At 40.6% G+C, this 20,378-nt stretch overlaps 3 protein-coding genes across 3 annotated transcripts; 1 reads left to right on the forward strand and 2 right to left on the reverse strand.

Annotated features, from left to right (window-relative positions):
* Positions 1-4,180: 4,180 nt before the first annotated feature.
* LOC111196326 (trace amine-associated receptor 1-like) lies at positions 4,181-5,206 on the reverse strand. Its single transcript, XM_049481474.1, has 2 exons — positions 4,891-5,206; positions 4,181-4,818 (listed from the first exon to the last, which is right to left on the reverse strand). Exons 1-2 carry the CDS (start codon positions 5,204-5,206, stop codon positions 4,181-4,183), a joined length of 954 nt encoding a protein of 317 aa, XP_049337431.1.
* A 7,386-nt stretch (positions 5,207-12,592) lies between these two features.
* Positions 12,593-13,891, reverse strand: LOC111196321 (trace amine-associated receptor 1-like). The gene has a single exon (XM_049478477.1). The coding sequence runs from the start codon at positions 13,848-13,850 to the stop codon at positions 12,825-12,827; it is 1,026 nt and encodes a 341-aa protein (XP_049334434.1). The 5' UTR covers positions 13,851-13,891; the 3' UTR covers positions 12,593-12,824.
* An 825-nt stretch (positions 13,892-14,716) lies between these two features.
* Positions 14,717-20,356, forward strand: LOC111197401 (uncharacterized). The gene is made up of 6 exons (XM_049478456.1): positions 14,717-14,997; positions 15,173-15,438; positions 16,323-16,513; positions 16,998-17,091; positions 18,415-18,614; positions 20,018-20,356. Exons 1-6 carry the CDS (start codon positions 14,896-14,898, stop codon positions 20,206-20,208), a joined length of 1,044 nt encoding a protein of 347 aa, XP_049334413.1. The 5' UTR covers positions 14,717-14,895; the 3' UTR covers positions 20,209-20,356.
* Positions 20,357-20,378: the final 22 nt, after the last annotated feature.

Below are 20,378 nucleotides of genomic sequence, written 5' to 3' on the forward strand. Positions count from 1 at the left end.
GTGTTTTTTGTCAGATGTCACAGGACACTTTTATGTGTACTCAGGTTACAAAACACGGCAGCCCACACTGTGGATCAGTCACCTGAGTCAGAAGGATAGCGACAGGAAAAAAAAGGCAAAAATGGAAGAATAGAAGAGAATTTCACATCCAGTAGACCTCACGGTTTCTGAGCATACAGGAGCTCGAAGGATGTGAAGCCCATGGAGGCTTGGGGGACCTCTCACACTGCCAAAAGGGCATGCGGGAGGAGGAGGTCCCAGTCGCAGGGGTTTTCCTTTATGAGCCGCTTTAGTATTCTTTTTAATGTTTGGTTGAACCGCTCCACCAGCCCGTCTGTCTGTGGATGCCAAACTGACGTGGTGAGACATTTTACCTAAAGCATCCGGCAGAGGTCAGACATGAGCTTTGATATGAAAGGGGTTCTTGATCTGTGAGGATCTCTTTTGGAATGCCCACCCGACTCATTAAGAGCACCAGTTCGAATGCCACCGCCTTGGACATTTCTTTTTGGAGGGAGACTGCATCAGGGAACCTTGTTGCATAGTCGACTGTGACCAGGATGTATTTGTGCCCCCAGGTGGACTTCAGCAACGGCCTCACTATATCCATTCCAAGTTGTTAGTATGACATGTCAATAATGGGCAGCGGGATGAGCAGAGTGGGCTGGGGCTTGTAAGGGCTGGTGAGCTGGTGAGTTGGAAAACCACCCTGATGGACAGCCAGTAGAACCTCTGCTGTATCTTGGCAGGTTGCCCTCGACCCTGATGGACAGCCAGTAGAACCTCTGCTGTATCCTGGCAGGTTGACCTCGACCCTGATGGACAGCCAGTAGAATCTCTGCTGTATCTTGGCAGGTTGACCTCGACCCTGATGGACAGCCAGTAGAATCTCTGCTGTATCCTGGCCAGTGTGTTTTATGCAGCAAGGTGAGCTTCAAAGGGGAGGTTGGTGGGCTAGGTGCATAACAGTGTCAATGTGGCTGCAAGGTATGAGGAGCTGCTCCACCATTTCTCCATTAACTTGATGAGATGGTTCTTGATCATGAAAAAGGGTGTGGTGAGGGCCTCCCGTGGCTCACCGTCCACCTTGCACACATCTGCCCACACCTGCCACATTCTCTCATCCTCTTGCTGCTCCTGACTAAAACCCCCCTCCCTCAGCACCTGTTTGGCCGGCTTCTTCGTCTCCTCGGCGGCACTCCTGCCTGCTGCTTTCTCCGCTCCATCCTCCCACACTGGCTGTTCTGCCCTCTACCTCCTGCTCCTGCGCCAACCTCCTCTCGGCCGAGGCAGAGCCAGATGTGGTTTCTCGGCTTCTGTGCAGAGAAGTTGGGAAGGATTTCATGATCGGCCACGCCAACAGCCCCATTGGCCGCATTGGCATCGCTACCCACAAATACTCGAGGATGAGGCATATCATCATCGATCTTTCCGCCCTGCACAGATCTGCCTTGCCCTCCATCAATAGTTTGATTCCCAGTGCTGACTTCTCAATGTCTTATGCCATCTTAATGCTATCTCAGTCATCTGCATCCTAGGCATGCTGCCTGGCTGGCTAAAGCCAATGTGATCTCGGCTTTCAAGATTTTTACTCTGCAACCCGACCTTGGCACCTTTTTTAGGGTGGCGTTGGCGCGGGCGCTATTATTTTGCGGTTTGTCTGACCTTTGGCTGAGTCCCTGTCCAGGATTCTCCTCAATGTCTATCGTATCCCATATGTCATCCATCTTTTGGACGATTCCTCATCCTCAATGCTCCTCTCCGGTCCGCTACTTCACCCTTCTATCTCACCCTTCTAGCTCACCGTCCACCTCGTACACATCCGTCCAAACCTGCCACATTCCACACACTGCTCGAAGCAGCAACTCCTCTTTCATTTAGAGCATTTAAATTACGCTATGCCTATTATTCCCCAAGGCAGGTCCTTCATTTCCCATCTTCTCAACCTCTCTTCTCCTGTCAACTCTCTTTTTCAGACTGTCACCTTGAACCAAGCATGCATTTCTGAGCTGCATTTCTGGCTTCTCCTGCTCACCCACTGGAATGGCATATCTTTTATCCGTCATCCAAATGTTTTTGACCGCACCATTTTTTCCTCTTCACTGACACCTCCCCTGTTGTTGGATACAGAGGCTATTGTGGCACATGATGGTTCTTGTTGGCCTCAGCAATTTATTGACCGGTCTACAGCTGATGGTGACTCCACCGCTTTATGGCAATTGTACCCTGTTGTGGTTCCCGCCGTGCTCTGGGTCACCTGTGGACCAGGAGTATTGTTTCCATTCATTCTGACAACTCCACCGTCATGAACATCATCAATAAATCGAGATAAAACAATCTCTCTATCATGCTCCATCTTTGCCATCTCACCTGGCAATCAATCCTACATCAGTTCTCCTTCAAAGCTTCACACATATCTGATCTATCTAAACCTACTGCTGAGGCTTTCTCTTGCTTTCACCTACAGAAATTCAAGACTTTGGCACCGCACATGGACCCACATTCCTCTCCGACTCCACCCTAATCCAACAACATCCTCCCACTTTAGCTGAGTCCAGTATTGTCACAGGTGAGACAAGTATAAACCTGTATAAACCAGCTCACCATTGCTTCCTAGGATTTCATAATCAACTCTGTAACTCCAAGTACCCTGTCCATCTACTGGACCAGCTGGCAGTGCTTCAAATATTTCCACCTCATCCATTCCTTACCTTTTCCTACTTTAGACCTCTGCACCCTGTCTGCCTTTCTCACCTTTTCCAGCATCAATTTTTTATTTGCTCTTCCACACTCAAAGTCTACCTCTCTGCCATCAGTTTCTTATTCTGTAACTGGGATCTCCTCACCCTTTTTTTCAAGCACCACCAAATACCTCTACTCATCAGAGGCATTCGAAGACAGGAGCCACGTTCCCTTAATTAGCACGTCCACATCACATCACACATTCTGCATTACTGCCTTCATACACTCCCTCTATTTCACCACCTCCACCACCTCACACAATCCTGCTCTTCACCCATGTCTAGCGGATCTATCCATACTAGACAAAACAACATTCACCTTCAGGATCAGAGGGAGCAAAACCGACCAGCTTGGCTCATCAGCCCCTATCTTTCTCTTTAAACTCTCTTCTCCTCTCAGTCCTTACGTACCTCTGTCATTGTTACAGTCACCAAGCTTCTCCACTTGACCCTCTTTTCATCACAGAATCTGGATCACCTGTCACTCACCACTGGTTCCACTATCACTTCAAGCTGGTTCTCTCGCTCAGTGGCTGTAACCCATCTCATTTTCCACCCACTCTTTCAGAAATGGTGCAGCCTCCACTGCCTCACACCGGGGACTGCCCGATCACAAGGTCCAAATCCTTGGACACTTTACTTCCCAGTCATACCACAGCTACATAAGAACTCATGCACAGGATCTCCTCACTGCTCACAAGCTTCTCGCTTCTCTTACTACTTAAACTTTAGGGCTTCAGCTTAACGCTTCGCTGGCCTGAACTCCAGCACAAAATCCTTTCACCCCCCCCCCTTTCCTTTCCTGAGTAAAGGGCATGGATTAATCTCCCAAAATTAAGTTATGTATATAACTCCACTTTGCCAGTATTACCCACACCCTTTACTCGCCCTTTACTCCTCCCACTCGCCCTCTATAGAACCTATATAAAACCCCTATATCACTCTATCTGCAGGTGGAACAATTTTGCCATACATACTTCCAGGATCAACTGTGCATTTATTATTTGTAAGTGAGATTTTCAGGAAAGCACAAAACATGCTTTTAATAACCAAGTGAAACCCAAATTCCAGCCTTTACACATTTTACATGGCTTTCATTTCCCAAAGTGCCTTAACCAGAAACACATTAGAAACACATTTTAGCTAATGGCAGAATCAGTGGATTTAAAACTATGAAGGGTTATATACATAAATTAATGTCTATTATCCACAAAAAAGAAATATAAACATTGGTAATCTTTTTAACTCATTCTAAATAAGTGTTCAAATATAACTAAGCATAATGTGTATATTTCTCTCACTCTGGACACCTCATGTCAAAATAGTTTTTTTGATGTCAAGTTAAACCTAAACTTTATTCATTTTCAGTTTTTTCAAGTTGAACTTTTTTTACTTTAATTTCAGACAGTTTGTTTTAAATGAATATGTTTCTATATTGTTTAGTGTGAAAACAAGTTTATTCTTGAAGATCCTTCTTGAAATATTTGACCTGAAATAATCATCCTGAATGCTTTTCTAAACCACTTGTAGAAGAAAGCATAAACAATAGGGTTGCAAGTAGAATTTAAAAGTCCAATCCAACCAAGCATATCAATTAAAATTGGAGGGACTGTGTAACCAATAAAAGGATTAATGACATTGTAAATAAAAAATGGTGTCCAGAGTGAGAGAAATACACCCAAAACCACAGCCAGTGTTTTAGTAGCCTTTTTCTCTTCTTTACTTAAAATTGATTTCATATTGTTTTTACATTTTGAGTCCTGAATAGATTTTGCTTGCTTTTGTGCAACACGGAATATTTTCATATATATACTGAGCATCACAAGACCTGGGATGTAGAAGGACAGTACAGAGGAAGCAGTGCTCGATGCTGCACTTTGAAACATCACACATCCCCCTTCACATGCAACATTCTCATAGTAAAACTCTTCGACACCCAGAATATTTAGCTCTAGAAATATTATCATAAACCCAGCTCCAGCTGAGACACTCCAGCAGAAGACAATCATAATTACTGTGACAGAGGAAGTGATTTTACTGTGATACAGCAGGGGATGACAGACAGCGTAATATCTGTCAATGGAAATGAAAGACAGATTTATAATGGAAGCAGAACATAACATGATTGCAACACTGCAGTGTATTTTACAAAATATATTGCCTAAATACCAGCAAGTTTCTACAGACTGTACCATAAGAGGAGGCATAAAAAGAGCTCCCAGCAGCAGATCAGTTACAGCCAGAGACAGAACAAGGAAGTTAGTTGGCATGTGAAGCTGCTTAAAATGAACAACAGTTATAATGACAAACAGATTACCAAATACTGTTAAAATCACCACTGAACCAAAGAACAAATAAAGCGGCACCTTCAAAACAAGAGGATAGACAAACTTAGGACAAGATCCATTTAAATATTCATAGCAAACAGCAGTGATCTCCACTTTCTCAGTGTAGCTTGAGTTCATTCTGTTGAGTGAATTGTTTTCCTCTGTAATGTAACCTATAAACCTGCCGTCAGATCTTATGTTGAACTTGCTTGGAATATAAAGCCACACAAGGATCATTTATGTAATGTGCTCAGCTACCACCCTCCCAGTCATGTGTTAATATCTCATGATAATAGTCATGACTGAGACCATTGTTATCCTTAAATGATAGATCTTATTTATGTCTTTGTTTATGTTTGGTGGAACCCAGTACATTAATGATTAAATGAGGCTTGTTGTTTAAATTGAGCCCTAAACAGTCACCCCAAGGTGACCTATTTCACAGTTCCTATAAAATCTGTGTAGAGTGCACTCTGTCCATCATTTTAATTCATTAAGTCACTAAGAGCGTTGTTAAAAAAATATTTGTCCCTTACAGATTTCCTCAGTTTTTACTTTTTATCATACTTTTTATCAGAGTTTTTTCAGATTATAAAGCTAACAAACAAACAAATAGACCTGAGTAAATATGAATAGCAGTTTTTAAATGAAAATGTTAATTATTAACCCCTATGAACGCCTATTAATAGGCCAGGATTTTTGTCAATTTTCTGCCTGACATTACACTTCTAAATCTTGAGGATTTCGATTTAAGCTTTACATAAAAGGTTTATAAGGAACATTCACAAATCAGAATTGTAATTGTAATAGACAGTATAGAAAAATAGTCAAGTAAATCTGCAACTCTCAAAATAAAATGACTAAAATCTTAAAATTGGCTCTTTCCTGAACTTCATATTAAAAGCAAAACAAATCCTAAATGCAAATTAAACAGCTCATGTCCTCCAAACCTGTAGTTTCATTATGTTTGTCTAGTTTTTCCGTCTATTTTTAAAAATTCAAAATTTGGGTTGATTCCTGTGACTGATCTGAAATTGTTATGTGAAGTAGAGAGAAAACAGGAATGCTATAAGCTTAAGGTCATAAGCTGGACTTCACTTCCTGTCAGCGGCACGAGTGGTCGCCGCAGCCATTCCGGGAGCAAAACACAGTGCTTTTTTGTTTGTTTTGTTGTTAATCCCATCTGAACTCGCAATCATGCAAGGGTTCGCTATGAGAACAACTGGCACCCACATTTACGACCGACAGACCCTCCTGGCCAGAGTCCATGCTAAGCTAATGGCTAACTCCAGCCGGCCAGCGGTGCCACCCATCCTCCTCTTTAACATCTGCTCCCTGGAGAATAAGCTATAATATCTCTGGCTACAGCGGACAACCCAGCGCGAGTTCAGAGACTGCTTTGTGTTCGTTTTCACAGAGACATGGTTAACCGACTCCATCCCGGACTCCGCCATTGAGCTGAGCGGAATGTTTTGCCTTCGTGTGGGCCGCGACGCGGACCTCTCCGATAAGATCTGTGGAGGGAGGCTGTGTGTTTACATCAACACAGCATGGTGAACCAACGCTGCGCACCAGCTACTGCTCGCCACTGGGGGAGTTTGCTATAGTCAGAGCCAGGCCATTGTACCTGCCCAGAGAGCTTAGCAACGTGTACATAATAGCAGTGTATGTAGCACCCAGTGCTAATGCTAACGGTGCTCTGCACAGACTGTTTATTGTTGCTGGTGATTTCAATCACAGTAACCTGAAGGCTCTGCTGCCCAGCTTTCACCAGCATGTGGATTTTCCAACGCGTGGAGCTAACGTGCTGGATTGTGTTTACACAAACATTCCCGGCATGTAAAGAGCAGAGCCCCGCCCCCACTACAGCTACTCGGACAACATCTTTGTGATGCTCATCCCAGGATAGAGACAGCTCATCAGACGTGCCAAATCAGAGAAGAAGCAAGTAACAACCTGGTCTCCAGGAGCCATCTCTGCTCTTCAGGACTGTTTTGAGCACACTGACTGGGACATGTTCAGAGAAGCTGCTACTTCTAATGACTCCATCAACCTGGAGGAGTATACAGACTCAGAGACTGGCTACATCGGCAAGTTGTTGCTGATGATGTTACTGTCTCCAAAACGATCACAACCCACCCCAACCAGAAGCCGTGGATGACTGCAGAGGTGTGTGTGCTGCTGAGAACCCAAGACAAGGCCTTTAAGTCAGGGGACAAGGCTGGCCTTAGAACAGCTAGAGCCAAGCTCTTTTGGGGATCAGAGAGGCAAAGCGCACCTACGAAAAGAAAATCCACACCCACTTTCAGGACACTGCTGACACTTGGCGCATGTGGCAGGGCATCCAGGCCATCACCGACTACAAGACACCTCCACCTGCTCGTAACACTGATGCCTCCCTTCCAGATGCAATGAAAAAGCTTCTATACAAGATTCAAAGCACAGCACAGTCAACCACCAGAAAGCCCCAGGACGAGACAGTATACCTGGCAGAGTGCTTAGAGGATGTGCAAACCAACTCACAGATGTTCTCATGGACATTTTCAACATTTCTCTGAGCACTGCGGTCGTGCCAACGTGCTTTAAGATGACTACCATCGTCCCTGTGCCAAAGTAGTCTCAAATGTCCTGCCTCAATAACTACCATCCCACATCATCATAAAGTGCGTCATCCTGCGGAGACTGAGAAAAGCACATCTCCCACCTCCAATCCTTACCATGTCCTACAAATGGACTGCAGAAAGCTTCTTGAGCCCCTGCATTACCGTCTGGTTTGGGAACTGCAACATTTCAGACTGCAAGACCCTACAGTGGATAGTGAGGATAGCCGAGAAGATCATCGGAGTCTCTCTCCCCTTAATCTCTGAGATCTACACTACACACTGCATCCGCAAAGCCACCAGCATTGTGGATGACCCCACCCATTCCTCACAGGAACTCTTCGCACTGATGCCGTCCAGCAGAAGATACAGGAGCATCCAAGCCTCCACTACTAGACTCTGCAACAGCTTCATCCACCAGGCAGTCAGACTCCTCAACACACAGAGACACAGCTGAACCCCCCCACCACCACCACACACCCAACACACTCACACAGGACTGAACTGACCCCGCCCACCACCACCTTTTAACATACACAAAGACTGAACTTCACCCCCCACACACACATACACTTAGAACACAGAGACTGAAATGTCTCTATTCCTATCAGCAATATGTGCTGCTACTTCTAAAAAACTATAAACTCTCTACCTCAGTAACTGCTGTGATCATGTAACCGTATCCTTCCCAGTCCATGAGATATTGCAAAGTAACACCACATCTATGGAAGTCCAGCACCTCACTGACCACGTAGGTCGAAGAATCCCCCCCCCCCCCCACTGCCACAGGCGATACATCTTCGGGAGCTAGGAGTTCTCTGTCCCCAATACCATAATTACATTCAGCAGATGTAAGTTCACGTGAGAAGAAAGCTATGGGATACAGCTTAGGAGGAGAGCCACTGTGTTGAGATAATACAGCCCCAACCCCTGATGCATCTATTTCAACTAAAAAGAGGAGGATAGGGTTAGGATGCCTAAGTATAGGTGCTGGGACGAAGGCTGCTTTAAGAGCATCAAAAGCTTGCTGGGCAGATTGGGATCATTTTAGGGTTTTAGAGGTAATCTTAGTCAGTGCAGTGACTCTATCTTTTCATCATTCATGGTAACATCGTTGAAGCTAATAATGAGAAATGTAAATCTTTGCTGATGAAACTCACATTTCTCGGCTTTGGCAAAGAGACTATTTTCAGCGAGTCTTACACACCTGAAAGACACTTTGGATGCATGTGAGTATTGTGTGAGTATATAAGAATGTTGTCTACAAAAATGATCACGAATCTACCGAGCATGTCTCGAAAAACGTCATTCATAAAGGACTGGAAGACGGCTGGGGCGTTTGCGAGGCCGTAACTCATCACTAAATATTGTAGTGCGCCCTGGTGGTAGTGAATGCCGTCACCCACTCATCCCCCTCCCTCATGCAAATCAGATTTGGCAAAACTAGGACGCGCCCCTCAACTACTCAAGTGCGACTGGGATCAAAGGGAGCAAGTGTATAAGCATGCTTGTGAGTGATCTTATAAAATCCCCGGTAATTGATACAGGGCCTTAAACCATTCCTCCTTCATAACAAAGAAAAAGCTGGAACTAACAGGATTTTTGGACGATCGAATGAAGCCCTGTACGAGCGCCTCTTCTACATTTTCCTCCATAGCTTTCTCCTTATCATGTGTGAGCGGGTAAACCCTAGCCTTGGGCAAAGGATTGCCCTCTACTAAGTCAATAGCGCAATCATAGGTAAGGTGAGGAGGAAGCTTGGTGGCATTAACTATACTAAAGACCTCAGAGAACTATTCAGAGGGGATAACTACACTTGGCAATAAGTCAGGGCTTTCCACTGTGGTGGAATGAATGGCCAATTGGTCTAAAACTAAACAGTGTCTTGACAATGGAAGGACCAGGCTGTGATTTACCCCTGACTCCAGGAAATAACTAGGTCATGTGTTCTTGACCAAGGAAGTCCAAGGATGAGAGGATGGTTCGTGCGTGGGAGAACGAACAGGGGCAGTTCTTCCACATGGAGTGCACTGGTCTGGAGTGAGAGAGGTAGAGTCTGTTGAACACTGGGCTTGGATCTGATGGTGTTGCTGTCAACAGCGTGGATGGAGATGGGGCACCGCAGAGCTCTGATGGGGATGTCATGTACCCTCGGAACTGGAATCTATTAGGGCTAGAACAAAAAACACACCAGATTGGCAAGTAACACTGACAGGTAAAGTGAAACATTTTGGAGTCAACACCTTGGAGTGATCTCCACGCTCTTTCCCGGGGTTGACCCCTCGAATGAGTTAGGAGGCGTAGGCACAGTATAGGCACAAGGGGAGATGGATCCAACTCTGACCCTCTATCTCGGAAAGTCTGTTTCTCTCAACTTGTATGGGCTCAGAATCAGGAAGAGCTGGAACCCTCAAAGCTGGTAGGATTGGATCAGGAACTGGTGCAGGAACTGCACATGGAGGTCCCTTTGGTCGTCATGACAGCAGCATGTCTAGTTGGATGGCCAGAGAATCATCTCAGCAGGCAAGGTCTTTTTGCATGTCCTGGTGTAATCCATTACGAAAGACACTCAGTAGCGAGCCTTCAGGCTTTGGAATTTTTAAAGACTGACCACCCCCTGATTGTTAAAATACTTGAAAAAGTGGATTGCCTAACAAAACTCAACCTGAACGAAAAGGCAGATAGTGCTGCTAAAGGAGCTTTGAATGAAAACATCTCTGAGTGCCAGATCCCTGCCTCTGATATCAAACCTGTACTTTCATCCTATATAATTGATAAATGGCAAGCTGAATGGGACAGCTGCGATGACAATAAGCTGCATGAAATCTGCATTTCTGTAAAACAAACTGTAACTCAATTATTTTCTTGTAGACATGATCAAGTTGTTTATACAAGGTGTAGGATTGGACATTCTAGGCTCACCCATGTTTTTTTTACTAATTAGAGATGAACCTCCCCTGTGTGATCACTGTGGCAATGTTTTATCAATCAAGCATATTTTATCTTGTCCTGCTCTTAGAGTGAAAAGACAGCAGTTTTTTTTACAGAAATTACTACTGTAGATATTTTTAATAAGGTCTCACCTTTAAAACTTGTACAAAGTCTATTAATGTGACCAACCTTATGCAATTTATTTATGTATTATGTATTATAATTTTTTTTTTTTATTGAGTGAAATCTTTTACTTGTATTAGCCATGAAATAGCCACAGCTGCTAAATTGGCTTTAAACACAAACAAACAAACACTCAGTAGCGCAGGGTTGTTCCAGCCACTGCTAGCTGCCAAGGTACGGAATTCCAGAGCATAAGCTGCTACCGACCTGTTGCCCTATGTAGTGGTTAGGAGTGGTTCACCACTAGAATGTCCATAGATTGAGTGGTCAAAAACACTTAAAGTAATTTATCGGCACAACAATTCTGTGCTTCTCAGCAAAAGGAACTGACCTGCTTGTTCATGGAATGGACATCAGACTGTTGTCAGGGTTTTTATCAGTCAGTGGCACACCTAGATTTTCAACTGCCAAGATAGCGGCATGCCAGATATTTACCTAATCACACCTCATTTACAGACCACCTGTTTATTCCTGTTTTAATTATGGTGCAGGTGAAATGCATGAAAGTAGACTGTTAGCGGGGTATAAGATAGCAATGAGCTTTGGGACACGCCTTGCGCTCTGTGTAAGATAGGGCCCATAGATTGATAAAATAGGGCCTATTGTTGTCAATAGAAAGTGCGGACTACACGCAAATTTTCACCATGTGAAGCTCAGGGTCATATAATATGAAGACAAACTGATGTAATTTTGTGATGAGCTTCGACACCTAACATGCTGTCTACAAATAGCCAGCACTGCTAAGCATCTCATTATCCTGTTCCTGCCCCCTTTGTATTAAGGTTCTGCCTGTGGCTAGTTAGGTTTAGCAGTTGCACCATGGCTGTTCGGCAATGTGGTGCACATGGACATATTTCTAACTATGCAGCGGGTAAAGCAAGACAATAGAGACTACAGGAAATACAGGCAGATTTTTTTCACAGGAAATGTTCACCCATTCCATCACACATCCCATTGTGTTTGAAAGTGGCAAATTTCCTGCGGGCAGAGTGAAAGAAGCTTAATTCATAAATTAGGCTAAAATAAAAAAAGCATAAGTAAAAATCAAGAGCTAAATCGTGTTGAAATGATAAACATTATACAAACATAATACGAAACAAAAATAAGATCATCTAGCAGGAGTAGTGCCAAAGGTTAAACAAACAAAAGAAAAAGATTTTAGCTGGCATACTGCATTTGCTGTAGCAAGCTCCAAATTGCTGTACTTTTATGTTTTTTTCTCAACCCATAATCTGTGCAAAACGTCCTTACAGTAGCCTCAGAATGTACCAGCAGCTTCCCAATGTGCATATGTGACCATAGTTTAAATTAAATCACTAAATAGTTCACTACACTCATCCTAGCTTTACAGTCTATGCTAACTGCCCCTGCGTTAAAACTTTTACTCACTGCTAAAACCTGCAACCCTAATTAGCCACAACCAGGAAATAAAAAATGTTGCTAATTTTAATTTCTTTTTATTCATATTCATGTTTTATGTTTAATTATGGCGTAGACAATTACTTGCTTTCCTTGATTCAATAATATATAAATAATCCAAAATAGGAAGGTCATTCTCCGAGAGTTGCAAGACAGCACAAAACATGCTTTAATAACCAAGGGAAACACAAATTCCAGCCTTTAAACATTTTACATAGTGTTAGTTTCCTAAAGTGCCTCAACCAAGAACACATTAAAAACACATTTAAGGTAACGGCAGAATCAGTGGATTTAAAATTATGTGGGGTTAAATACACAGATTAATGACTAATATCCACAAAAAAGAACTATAAACATTGATAACCTTTATTAACTAATTGTAAATAAGTGTTACTGATTACTAATATATTATTACTAATATTACTAATATAACTAATCATAATGTGTTACATTTTATTTTAAACTGAATATCTCAAAAAAAAAACTCATGTCAAAATAGTTTCACTGATGTCAAGTTAAACTTAAACCTCATTTAATTTCCATTTTTTCAAGTAAAGTGTAAAACTTGTTTGACTTGTTTAATTTCAGACAGTTTGTTTTAAATGAATATGTTTCTATATTGTTTAGTCTGAAAACAAGTTTGTTCTTGAAGATCCTTTGTGAAATATTTGACCTGATATAATCATCCTGAAAGCTTTTCTAAACCACTTGTAGAAGAAAGCATAAACAATAGGGTTACAAGTAGAATTTAAAAGTCCAATCCAACCAAGCATATCAATTAAAATTAGAGGGACTGTGTAACCAATGTAAGGATTAATAACAATACAAATGAAAAATGGAGTCCAGAGTGACAGAAATACACCCAAAACCACAGCCAGAGTTTTGGTCGCTTTTTTCTGATCTCTGCTCAACACTGATTTTATGTTGTTTTTACATTTTGTATCCTGAATAGACTTTGCTTGCTTTTGTGCAACACGGAATATCTTCATATATATACTGAGCATCACAACGCCTGGGAAATAAAAAGAAAAGACAGAGCAAACAGTGTACGATGCTGCACTTTGAAACATCAAACAACCTCCTTCACATGCAACATTCTCATAGTAAAACTCTTCAACACCCAGAATATTTAGCTCTAGAAATATTATCATAAACCCAGCTCCAGCTGAGACACTCCAGCAGATGACAATCATAATTACTGTGACAGAGGAAGTGATTTTACTGTGATACAGCAGGGGATGACACACAGCATAATATCTGTCAATGGAAATGAAAGACAGATTTATAATGGAAGCAGAACATAACATGATTGCAACACTGTTGTGTATTTTACAGAATATATTGCCTAAATACCAGCAAGTTTCTACAGACTGTACCATAACAGGAGGCATAAAAAGAGCTCCCAGCAGCAGATCAGTTACAGCCAGAGACAGAACGAGGAAGTTAGTTGGCATGTGAAGCTGTTTAAAATGAACAACAGTTATAATGACAAACAGATTACCAAATACTGTTAAAATCACCACTGAACCAAAGAACAAATAAAGCGGCACCTTCAAAAACAGAGGATAGACAAACTTAGGACAAGATCCATTTAAATATTCATAGCAAAAATCAGTAATCTCCACCTTCTCAGTGTAGCTTGCCTTCATTCTGCTGAGTAAATGTATTTTCCCCTGTAATGTAACCTGTAAACCTGTAAAACTTGCTAGGAAACTAAGCCACACAGTGATCATTTATATTATATGCTCATCCACCACCCTCTCAGTCATGTGTTAATGTCCCATGATAATAGTAATGACTGAGGCTTTTTTTATTAAAACTAGCCATAGATATGTAATTACTTAATAAACTATTATTCTGCAAGAAAATAATAATCACTGTAGTAAAATGTTATTTTAAATCTATAGATTAAATACAGTCCTCTGATATGTCTGTCTGCACTTTGGCTGATATAATTCAATTGTATTAGTATGTTTTTCATTTATTTACTAATTTCTATTTAGCTAATTGATTACTAAAATCTTGTAATTACTTGTAACTACAACAGCTACAGCCCAATACTTGTTCATTTTATATCAACATTACACAAAACCTTTTGGATTAGAGTGATATATAGAGCTAAAATAAAGAGAGTTCCAGTACTGAAAAGTGTTGCATAGGGCATAAGACATGACAAGACAACTCAAGAACTCAATTTAACTTTATTTATAAAGCACTTTAAATCAACAAAAGCTGAAAACAAAGTGCTGTACATAGATAATTATATAACAAAATCAAACACTAAAACAAAAAGACAAAATAAAAAATAAATAAAAAAAAACAAACAATTAAGACAGAAAGAACAAACACAAAATTTAATTTTAGGTTAAAAAATCCGTGTATCATTCGTTCATTTGATATTCAATTGAGAATAAAAATCGGAAAATTAAAAAACCAATTCGTTTTTTCGTTTTTTCGTTTTTGAATATAATACCAAAAAACGAATAACGGCTTGTATTTTGTATTTTTATTTGGTTATCCAAACAAAAATTGGAAATTTAAAAAACGGACCAGGAGCCGAATTTGATTTTGATTTTGAACTTGACCCATTTGTGTGCCCCGGAAGTTACTGATTTGTTTATTCTTGGTGGGTTTCTGTTGCGCGGGAGTTCACTGCAGTGTTATCTACACAGTCTGTATTGCTGTAGGCTTTGGATGGAGTTGAGGATGGAGAGTTTTATCTTGTTCAGAGGAACTAAATGCGTTGCAGTGAAAGAAGACGATATGACAACAGAAAAAATCGGCAGGATCTTTCAGGTGTTTGTCTAACGTTCCGTAGCTAAATGTCATATTTAGTTAATGTTATTCTGTGAATTGCCGCCTACATACTTTTTTATATACGTGACTAGCTGGCTAACTAACCTAGCTAGCTAGCTGGTTAGTCTATACATGGTGTAGTAAACTTCTTCCCTCACTGTTTTCATTTGAAAAGGTACACGGTCCCAGTGTCTACATCACTGATGACAACAACGTAGCTGTATTTCCTGGAGCTGATGGCCAATTTAGCTCTTTGGAGCTAACAGTAAGGGGGCATTACGAGGTACATGGTGAAAGTATCAGCGTGGAATCATCACCTAGTGTGCCAGTAATGAACAATTTTACCCGGTTTTCCTTCCACCGCCCACCCAGCGCTGCTGCGGCTTCTGCTACAAGAGCAACTGCAAGTCCAAGACCTACCGTGGCAAAAGCATTCCAAAGGTATACTAATAAACTTTTAATTCTTCATATGTTTATACGCACTAACATTAGAACTTGTTATATTTCCCTTGTAATATGTACTGATATAATTTTATGGCAGCCATGACTTAACATACTTATGTTAAATTACATGCTAATTGTCACGGTCAAATTAAAATAAACTTTTTTCAGTAGTCCACTGGCAGTACTGAATGAACTAGGCAAGCTTGCATTTTTATTTCACCATTTTAGCAATGACTGCCACTGTCAAACCTGCAGATCTGAGTCTTCACATTTAAAACTAAGACTTGGTACAATGTTAAGCAGAGCTACAAGTTTTTGTCACGGGAGCTGCTTATCTCACAAGCTGTTATCTTTCAGATACTTGTTTTCTTGATTTGAGTATGTCTGGCCTCTAGTACCAGGATTCTGCAGTTTTCTCCAGTTTCTAGGAATCTATTTATGGTGTAGGAAACTGTGCTCACTACACTTTGACTGTATTTGTAATTTCTCTAATGTAAAGTGCTTAGAAGTTATAATGTTCTGAGTTTCTTTTTTATAGTGTTATAATTTAGTTCCCCCGCCCACCAAAAGTCACTTAATCTATCAGCAGCTCTGGCAGTTTACTGCTTTCCTTTGAACTACTTCAAGTAATTCACCAGAACTTAATTTGGACCCTTGCACATGTGCTTAAACATCAATTAAAACTGGAATCATTTAGGTGTTCTAAAACCCTTTGACTGGTAGTGTGTTTCTGTAGAATAATGTGATTTTGATGTAGCTATGGGTATGGTATGGCATGTCACACACACAGGCTATATCTGCATAACTTACCTGAATGCACCAACTCTGTAAAGACTACATAATGTTAAATGAGTTTTAAAGTTTTCCATTTCAATATTCAGGAACATCTTCATTGGTGAGCTTGTGGATGGCAAGTTGGAGACAAGCAGGACGCTAACTGTGCGTTTTTCTGAATTTGAAGCCTCTGTTTTGGGTATCACCAGTAAGGTCACTGATGCCCTTGAACAAGATGACTCATTCGTCCTTACAGATGGTCAAGGAAACAAAATCCTAGATTCCGAAGGAACCAGAGGTATAGTGGAACATGTTGTTTTTAGCAGTGATCTTCAAATCTTGTCTTGGAGGGCTGTGTCCAGCACAGTTTAGTGTCCAACACCTAGTTAACTTGCCAATTAACAGATGAATTGAAATAGATGTATTGAGCTGGAAAAACATGAAACTCCGTAACAAAATTTGAATATTCCTGGTTTGTTTGATTACCTCAGACTACATGGATTGTGCTCAAACACAATACAGTATGTTTTCTTAACATTGTAAGTGACAATATAGAAACATATTTTATACAGAGACCCTGTATACAGCAAAATTACTGCTTTTTAACAGACTAACATATTGGAAGTAAATTAAACATAGTATTAATTTGCCATAACCATTTTACACTTCAGAAAGGCTATTTTTTATTTCTTCCAATATATTAAATTCAGCAAATAAATATAGATTTCAATAGTCAGCAATATGTGACTATTTTCAGCAATATTTGACTATTTTCAATACAGGATCAGCATTTTGGAAGCAAAATGCAAGGAAAGTATTTGCTGTGAAGGAAGAAGACTTACTGCAGTTACAAGCAAGTAAAAAGAGAAGACTGAGGTACAATAGTATCTTTTAACTAAAGAATATTAATATCTATATGTATATTGTTCTAGGTAAAGACTCAGTGGCTGTGACCAAAATGGATCCTTATTTACGGTTTAGGGCACTGTTGAGTATGTTGGCCATTTTCTTGGCCATGTCCGAATCGTAAAGTGATTTTGAGGACACTCCCACAATGCATCATGATTTATAGTAAATAATGTAGCATACTACATCAGCTAAGCTTGTCCCAAAATGCAGCCTCACTTCTCAGCAGCAAACAGAAGAGCAAACAGATCAGACATAAAGCCACCAGGGTTGCCAAATTGTTACATTGGCGTTCAGGTAAAACCTGTTTAAAATCTTCCAGAATGCAAAGAAAACTGCCCAGAAACAAAACAGCAGATGTTTTGCACACCAGCAATATTACAGGATTTATTCCAACATGACCTTAAAATAACATTATTTTATCTTAAGTATGTACTGACCAGAATTATAAAAAAGGTGCTATTTGTGATATGACACATGAACTTATGCAAACAGCAGCATTAACTATGTCTCTGCCAGGTCATCTATCTAGAACATGGATTAGTCAAATTTCCCACACAACAAGGTGTTGGAACAAAGTGTGTTTCTCCAAGTCGTTGTCAAACACAAGCTCAACCAATATGGCATGAACATGCCCAAATTGTCCACATTGGAAGCCACAAGGTAAATTTCACATATTTATAGAGGTGGGTAATACAGAAAATAAAATCTATCCCAGGATTTTGTTCCAACGGCCTGGCTGGCTCTGTGTATAGCTCTGCTGCAGCATGGATTTTTACTTGCTGGACCTGGATTACCAATCTCTATATTTCCTCCATTTATAGCTCAGTTCTTTTACTAATTTTAGTTATTGTGTTTGGGTTTCTATACGGTTCAGCCATTCATTTGTGTATACGCGAATGGTGCAGTGTCTAAATTCACTCATATTTTCTACATTACCTAGTAAACTGGACTGTCTCTCCCTATATAGCACAGTACTACTGGGGGAGTAGGGAGCCATTTCGGTCACAGCCAAAGACAAGAGATTCTAATACATAACATTTCCTTGACCTATTCACAACCTTTGTTTCATTGTAGGTGTTATGCCATGAATGTGAATGCTTTGGATGATAGTAAGAGTTGCAAAGATAACATTTATTTATGGACTTAGATTTTGATTAATGTGCTAATCAAAAATAGCACATTAGATTTCTTAGATCAGTGGAAGTAACAGCAGGTAATAGTGTGCATAAAAATGTCTGGATTCGAAATGGTAATTTGATAATTTGGTTGTGTATTTTGCTTGTTTTTCAGTCGACGAGAAGATACTAGCCTTGATTACATTTTCGATCAAATAGAGGAGGTAGTGCTTGCAGCTCAGGGTCTTAAAGGAGTCTCCAGTACAATAAAGGAACTGCAAGAGTTGGCAAATTCCAACCGGAGAACAGACGTGTGTCTGACAGAGGCCCAAGCAGCAGCAGTTAGAGATGGCTTTGCCTGTGTCATCTGCAGAAGTAATTTTTTTTCCTTTACAAACCTGTATTGCTTGTAACTCAAAATTTTAACCCCTAAACCCCAAAGCCTAATATATACTAAAGCATATTATTCAGTAACTACAGGGACTTTTGTTCTAGCCGATTGAGGCTTTTGTTGATTTACACATAGGCTGTGACTGAAATGGCTCCCTACTCTCTCATTAGTATTGGACTGTGTAGAGAGAGACTATTTAGTTTACTAAACAGCTGTGAAAATACGAGTAAATTTGCACACTACCTCATCATAAAGGTACTGATCACAGCACACGTTAATGGCTGAACTGTGTACACACAAACACTGAATTCTGAATTAAAGTTAGTAAAAGCACTGTGCTGTTCAGCAGGTTATGTATGACAGCTACGTTACGTTGTTTAGAAACATAATGAACTACATGGGAAAATGTGTGAAATTCACAGCTTCCAATGGCTTGTGATGTTGCCAGATTGGATGGGTTGTGTTTAAAATTGGCTGGTGGGAGGGAAAGCACTTTGACAGGTGGACAAAACTGCCAATTGCCAAGACACTGCTGTGCCTTGTGGGGAAATTTGATGCATCTGTGTTCTAGATAGCTGACCTGGCAGAGACAGAGTTAATTCTGCAGTTTGCATAGGTTCATGTGTTATATCAAAGTGCATTGAGCACACAAATAATCCAGACATGCAGATTAAATAATTTGCCCTTTAATAAATGTCCTTTTTTTATTCTGGTTTGTACATAAGATAAAATAATGTTATTTTAAGGCCATGTTGGAATAAATTCTGTAATATTGCTCATGTGCAGAACATTGCCCGTTTAGTTTCTGGGTGGTTTTCTTTGCATTGTGCCGGATTTGAAAGTTTTACTGGGATGCCAGTATAACAATCGGAGTCTCACCATACGCTCCATTCCTTTCACTGTTGGGTTGCTTATTAATGTATTGCATTTTGGGACACATTTAGCTGCTGTAATATTTACTATAAACCTGATTCATTGTGTGAGTTAATCGTGCCCTCAAAATCACATTACAATTACTTTAAAATTTGGACATGCAGAGAAAAAGGGCATACATACTAAACAGTGCCCTAAAACGTAAATAGAGATCCATTTTGGTCACAGCCATAGAGTATAATGACACAAGGAGTTTAAAAAAATTAAACTTTACAATGTCTTATTTAGCAGTGGCTGACAGGTTTTTTTTAAGAAGGATGAGCTAATCTAAACAGTCACAGATGTACATAGAGTAAATAAAATGCTGTTACCATAGACAAGCCTCTGTTGACTTTGTACTGATATCAGTGCAGCTAAGTTTGATTTGACTTAAAGAGAACTGACATCCATATCACAAAAATGTAATTAAAACCATTATTACTGTATAAAAATGTTTTCTGAACTGGATTTGCAGGCGTCATGGCTGATCCCATGGTCTCATCGTGCTGCCAGAGCCTTATTGGTTGCAGGATCTGCATTGAGGAGTGGCAGAAAACTTCTGCCATTTGCCCAAAGTGTCGCGCTGATGAATTTAGTGTTAACGCACACAGACTAAATGGACTCTCTGATGCATTGGATGCACTAGGTAACATACTCAGCGAGTAATACTCTATGCAGAGTATGTGCACAGTTGCATAAATGTTCTTAACTGTTCTGTTTCTTTGCACAACACTTGCACTCTTTGATGTGCTTACTTTAAATATGGTGTTATTTACTTTGTACAATGCTGTTAAATGTTGATGTTGCTGTGAAAGTAATTTACAAGCAAAATTTGC

Source organism: Astyanax mexicanus, chromosome 1 (assembly GCF_023375975.1).
Source record: "Astyanax mexicanus isolate ESR-SI-001 chromosome 1, AstMex3_surface, whole genome shotgun sequence".
NCBI classification, from domain to species: domain Eukaryota; kingdom Metazoa; phylum Chordata; class Actinopteri; order Characiformes; family Acestrorhamphidae; genus Astyanax; species Astyanax mexicanus.

Coding starts and splice junctions, on each gene's coding strand:
- LOC111196326 (XM_049481474.1), bottom strand. CDS start 5,206: ATGAACTCAAGCTACACTGAGAAAGTGGAGATCACTGCTGTTTGCTAT. Junction 4,819..4,890: donor GTATTTAGGCAATATATTTT/GTAAAATACACT, acceptor TCATTTCCATTG/ACAGATATTACGCTGTCTGT.
- LOC111196321 (XM_049478477.1), bottom strand. CDS start 13,850: ATGAAGGCAAGCTACACTGAGAAGGTGGAGATTACTGATTTTTGCTAT.
- LOC111197401 (XM_049478456.1), top strand. CDS start 14,896: ATGGAGTTGAGGATGGAGAGTTTTATCTTGTTCAGAGGAACTAAATGC. Junction 14,998..15,172: donor AAATCGGCAGGATCTTTCAG/GTGTTTGTCTAA, acceptor TCATTTGAAAAG/GTACACGGTCCCAGTGTCTA. Junction 18,615..20,017: donor TGCCTGTGTCATCTGCAGAA/GTAATTTTTTTT, acceptor CTGGATTTGCAG/GCGTCATGGCTGATCCCATG.